General features: G+C 46.5%; 1 protein-coding gene across 5 annotated transcripts in view; it reads left to right on the forward strand.

Annotated features, from left to right (window-relative positions):
• TMCC1 (transmembrane and coiled-coil domain family 1) overlaps nucleotides 1-5,362 on the forward strand; it is a 79,092-nt gene that overhangs the window by 21,806 nt on the left and 51,924 nt on the right. For 3 of the 5 annotated variants that reach the window (XM_042012905.1, XM_042012894.1, XM_042012867.1), the window contains one exon: nucleotides 546-548. The exons of the other annotated variants lie outside the window; for them this stretch is intronic. In XM_042012905.1, coding sequence (XP_041868839.1) covers nucleotides 546-548 — 3 coding nt within the window. The remainder of the gene's footprint in view (nucleotides 1-545; nucleotides 549-5,362) is intronic. 5 annotated transcript variants of the gene reach the window in all.

The raw sequence follows: 5,362 nt of genomic DNA on the forward strand, positions 1-5,362 counted from the left end.
TGCAGCAAGATAAGATACTGTCAGATCACTGAGGTGGCTTAATTACATGTTAAGATAGGTCAGGAGTAGGCTGAGGGTTATTTCACAAGCTCAGAAATTAGTCTTCAGTTGCTTAATTGCCCCAGAAACCCATTCTGCACCAGGAACTGCTTTCCTTCTCTGGTAACAGTGACTTTTGTGCAGCAGAGAGGGGCATTAGGCTCAAAGTCTTACTTGTGGGTGAAGGACACACACTCACACGCACTGTATGAGGAGAGCCAAGAGTTTTAGTATAACTGAAGTCTGAAGGGTCTCGTCATTATTGGTCCAGAGAAAAAGTATTACTGGCATTAAAATGTTATACACATTATATATGTGTATATATGTGTATATAATCCTTCCTTCAGGTTAACTTGCCCTTCTAGTGTTCCTCAGGTCCTACAGTCGGTGGTGGTGTTCTAGGCAGGGTGGAGGTGTTACTACCTCAAGCTGTCAACAACTGGCGTCCTTCACTGGGAGGTTACTTGGTTGCTCAATTCTAAGGCTAAAAATGCTACCTTCTGTAGGCAGTGCTGTTAAAACTCAGCGCTGTATCTTCTGCTGATGTGGTTCAACCATGATAGAGCAAGCTCTGGGGATCTGTGCACGCTGTAACAGGTAGCAGAGCCACTGCAGATGTGCCACCAATGTTTTTGACTTGTCTACGTCTTCCACAGTAGAATACCATCCAAGATATCTCCAAATCTCTCTTAGGATTGGGGTGAATTTCAATAAAATTATGATTTTGAGCCTTTGGGAAAGGGGCTGAACCATCTTTATCCCCACTGTCTTTAACTGTGGGGATGTCACTAAAGTTAAAGATAATGCTTTGTTTGCCTGTTGTTCACTGTACCAACACTATCTATGATCATTACTGTGCTAATATCAAATTCCATGGCAACTCAAAAACATTTTAAGTCATTTCTAATTGTAGTTTTGACTGTGATATATATCTTATTTGTCATCCTTTTTGCGAAGTTTTCATGAGTGCTTTCTGAAACAGTTACGTAGAAATTCTAAGTGTAATTTAGTTGGAAATTAATGTTAAAATAATAAAACTTGGGCTTTTCCTTTGCAGTAGCCCATATAGCAAGTGGGTGGCAGAGAGGAGAGACATAGAGTAGTACCATGACACTCTGCCAGGGTGCTAGGATCAGGCAGGGTTGTGGTACCGCTGGGTGTGTTTATCTGCCTTGTGCAGTTTGCAGGTGGAAGACCTGAATAAAAGAGCTAATCTAATCTCCCAGTTCCAAATGGTGTGCAGGAAGGAAGGATATTTTTCTGGGGCGTGTTCAGATATTTTACAAGTAGGGGAAGGCTGTGACTTTGCTGATGAGGAGTGGAAATCTGCCATACTTGAGCAGCAAACTGGTGCTAGCCAGGAACAGAAATATGGTCCCTGGAAAAACTGAAGTAATTTTTACTCTGAGCAATGCTATGTCCATGTCCCACTTTCTGCCAGCATTGAATGTGTGCAGGACAGATGAGTCTTACCCAAAGTAAGACTGCCTGAACTAAAGCGGACGTGGAGGCCTGGGTTAGCAGTGTTGGGGACTGAGGGAGGCGAAGACATGCTGATGGTGGCTGCAGCCCCTCTCAGCAGCCAAGATGCTGCAGTAAGGGACATAGGTTTCTCTTTTCCTCTCTATCAACCTCATTTGTGAACTTGATGAGAATTTTCTTAGGTGGAGATGGCATCTTTTAAATATGTGAGTTTCTGGTGATCCTTAAGTGTGAAGGGCTTTGATATACCCCAAACCTGGAAGAGTTCATGGTCAGGTTGGATGGGGCTTGAGGCAACCTGGTCTAGTGGAAGGTGTCCCTGCCTACAAGAGCGGGGTGGAATAAGATGATGTGTGAAATGCCCCCCTGGTCAGTGGCAGGACAGCTGCTGGGCTGTTCTGCAGGAGGTGCAGCTGTGGCGGTGCTGGGGCGGTTCGGCCCCGGTGCGGCGGGGTCTGGCTCGGAGCTGCCGGGCCGCACAGCGGCGCTCCGGCCCGCAGGGGGCGCTGCGGGGCCGCGCTGGGGGCACCGCCCGGGCTCGTGGAGAACGCCCGGGACACGCCGCGGGAGCTGGGGAATTTCATAACCCGCGGGAAGAGGACTCAAACACTTCTTGACTCCAGTGCTGTTTCCTGTAGGACCCCACAGCCTGCTGTATGCAGAGACCTGGGGCTCGCTGTCATGAATTCAGAACACTGAGGCATCTTTAAGTGTTTTATTTTGAAATAAATATAAAATAAGCTGAAAGGGTTGATCCTGAGAATGTGTAGGTTTCAAGACATAAAATTTTAATCTTAAAAACCTTCTGCAGTAAGAAAATGTCTCTTCTGTTGGTTATCTCAAACGGTCCCTATGTAAAAGGTGAAGTTATCAGGAAGATGCCTTTCTGTTCATTTACAGGCGTCAAGCATTGGTGTAAAATTCATACATACGTATTTCTTCTAGCTTTATATGGTGCTAAAAGATAATTTTTTTTAAAAACTGCTAAAAACTGTGAATTTGATATACAAGCAATAAGATGTAGAAGATCTCCATGAGAGGGATATTAAAACAAAAAATTCTATTCTTACTGGGCATTTTTAAAAAGAAAATTAGTTATGAGATATTTTGTACCAAAGATTAATTCTAATTGTGTTTTGTGTTCTCATGAAAGGATATCAGTCAGAGGCACTAGTTCATTACGTCAAGTTCATTTTAAATTTGAAAATAAAATTTGGTGCCTTTTACTGAAATCTTGATTTTCTCCATCATATTCTTGAATAAAACCAGAAGAATTCACCAATTAAGCTATTACACAGGAATGAATTGCTGTAGGAAGGTAATATTAGGGGGGAAAAAAGTGACAATAGTCCAGCAACAGGGGCTTAAGGCAAAGAGCTGCATGTGTCTCTGTTCAGAGCAGGAGCCATTCATTAACTGTGAAGATCATAAGCATCAGTTTGGAAATGCTGAGTGTGAGGCCTTGGCTCCAGAGACAAAGGAGAATGTTGCTATCATCAATTTTGCTAATCTGACAGTCCCATCTCAGTCTGATGTGGATAATATCCCAGCCAAACTGGCTCCATTCCTTATCTGTATCTGTCTGACCCAGACTCTGAGCCACAGGAGCCTGGTGGGGAAAGGAGAGCTAAGTGTCTGTGGAGGAAATGAGGCGCCCTGTGTCCCAGGTGCAGGACAGGGGAGGTACCAGGTAGTCCTTGGGACCTTGGGCACCAAGCCCAGCGGATGAGAGGCTGATTACCCAGAGCCACTGATATCTGCTGTCAGGTAGCATGGAAGCAGGGAGGTTTGGATGCAGCAGATAAGGTAACAGGGCCAACTGGCTGCCCAGGCTCCAGTGTTTTACTCCAGTGCTCTGGTGGACTCCCACACTGCACCAGTGACTGACTGCATGTGTGCACACACTCGTACTCTCACACCCTCTCACACTCTCTCGCACTCCCACACAATCTCTCACACACTCTTACACTCTCCTTCTCATCTCACACACATTTGCCCTGTTGGTCTCTGCAGAAGTAGGCACGTGAGCTTTCCTGGCACACAAGCTGTTCAAGGTGGTGGTATGGATTTTCTGCAGTAGGAATTGAATGGTGTGCATGAGGCTTCTGAATATAGCCAAACTGCAGAACAAGAAGTACTGACCCAGTTCAGGGAGGAGGAGGATGCAGCTGCTAGATGCAGAATCCCCTGAGCATCTGGTGTCTCCTCTGCTAGTACAAGGAGGTGTTTCTAGTGTCCCAGTCCCTTTAGTTTTCTGTGCTGTCAGCTCCACATGGTCATTACAAAACTGAGGCCTGGTAACTGGGTAATGTACTTTCTATATATTTCAAAAAAAGGAGAGCATTTTGAAAAGGGGTCCAAGTTCTGCCAGGGAATACTTCTGTACAGAACATGTCTGCGTTCAATACCCCTGAGTTACCCCTGACTGGGCAGAATGCTACGAAATCCTGCTCTTGTTTCACAGCTGGGGTTTTGGTGCTGAAGAATGCATCTATTGATGTTACTTTTGGATGACAGTTATAAGATAAGCACCTCTGTTTAATCTTCTTTTAACTTTCTCTTCAAGGTCTATTTAGAGAACCACGCTGACCCTTCTCGTAACCTTCCTTGGCCCAGCTGCAAATGTCTCCTCTATCCTCCAGATCACCCGATGACTTTAAAAATAGGCTAGAAACATTTTCCTTAACAAGGCAGATATTCTGGCCTTAAGGCACCTTCATTTTTCTACAAGACTATGCAATCATGCATGATAGTGACCTGTCCTTACCTAGTACATGCCATTGGGAGGGATTTTGTATGGAGTCAATGCACAACTGATTCCTAACAGGTACACACCATACCCATACATACTGTGCCATCCGGGGCCCCAGATTTGTCGTAGCTGGAGCATGCTATGGGATCCCTTTTAGCCACTGTGCCAGTACTTGCTACCCAGTGCAACCAAGGCCTGCTAGTGAGCAGCACAGTCCTGGATAATCCAGCACTGATACTGAGTCAAGACTCATCAGGGACATGCTCTGGCATGGGAGCTGTTCCTGATCCAGTAATTTTGCTGTTATTGAGAAACTATTTTCCTGTGTAGGTAAGGCCATGTACTAGAGATATCAATGCCGTGGCCGTTTCAGTGTAGTGCAAGATGGAAGCCTTGCTTTTGCATGCAGGAGGCAATTACAAAATGAGTTGGAAATAAGATCCTAAGAAGTCCAAAACTAAAATGCTGAGACAGGACTACATGAGAAACAGACTTATTTCTAGAGATTTTGAGCTCCTCATTGTGTTTGGGGTTTTCAGTTTACCTCCTCTGTTTATGAACATCCTGGCAGCTGCCTGAGCCCATATGTTGAGAGCTGGGCCCATCTGCACAGCACAGGCTGGCACTGTGTCCTGGCTGCTGGACCCCTGCAGCCCCCCCGGAGCATTGCTGCAAACCGAGGTTTGCAATTTACTGTTCTGCAGGATTGTACTCTGTCCATCACTCACCGGTGCTGTGAGGGGAGGAAGAACACTTTCAGGATCCCAAAGTCGCTCTTATCACGGCATTTGAAGAACTGCAAAATGTACCAGTTTTACCACACATCTTTATTGCATATTTATGGCGGGAACACAGAAATACTTTCTTGAATTATTTTCTAGTGATTGCAGCGGGGTCTTCTGTGCTGATTCCCGGGGCAGAGTTGACGCTCCCGTGCCACAGCATGCGAAGGGAGCGGGAGCTGCGCGGGGTCCACGTCCGGTGGGGCTCGGCAGGAGCGCTGGGACGGGGTCGCCCTTCACGGGGGGCCCCGGGGTTGGCGCAGCGCTCGCCAGACCCCCGCAGGGCCGGGCCTCGCCGGCGGCGGGG

The sequence above is a fragment of the Corvus kubaryi genome, unplaced genomic scaffold, assembly GCF_017639235.1.
Source record: "Corvus kubaryi isolate FWS band 111438036 unplaced genomic scaffold, C.kubaryi_AGA036_p1.0 136, whole genome shotgun sequence".
NCBI classification, from domain to species: Eukaryota; Metazoa; Chordata; class Aves; order Passeriformes; family Corvidae; genus Corvus; species Corvus kubaryi.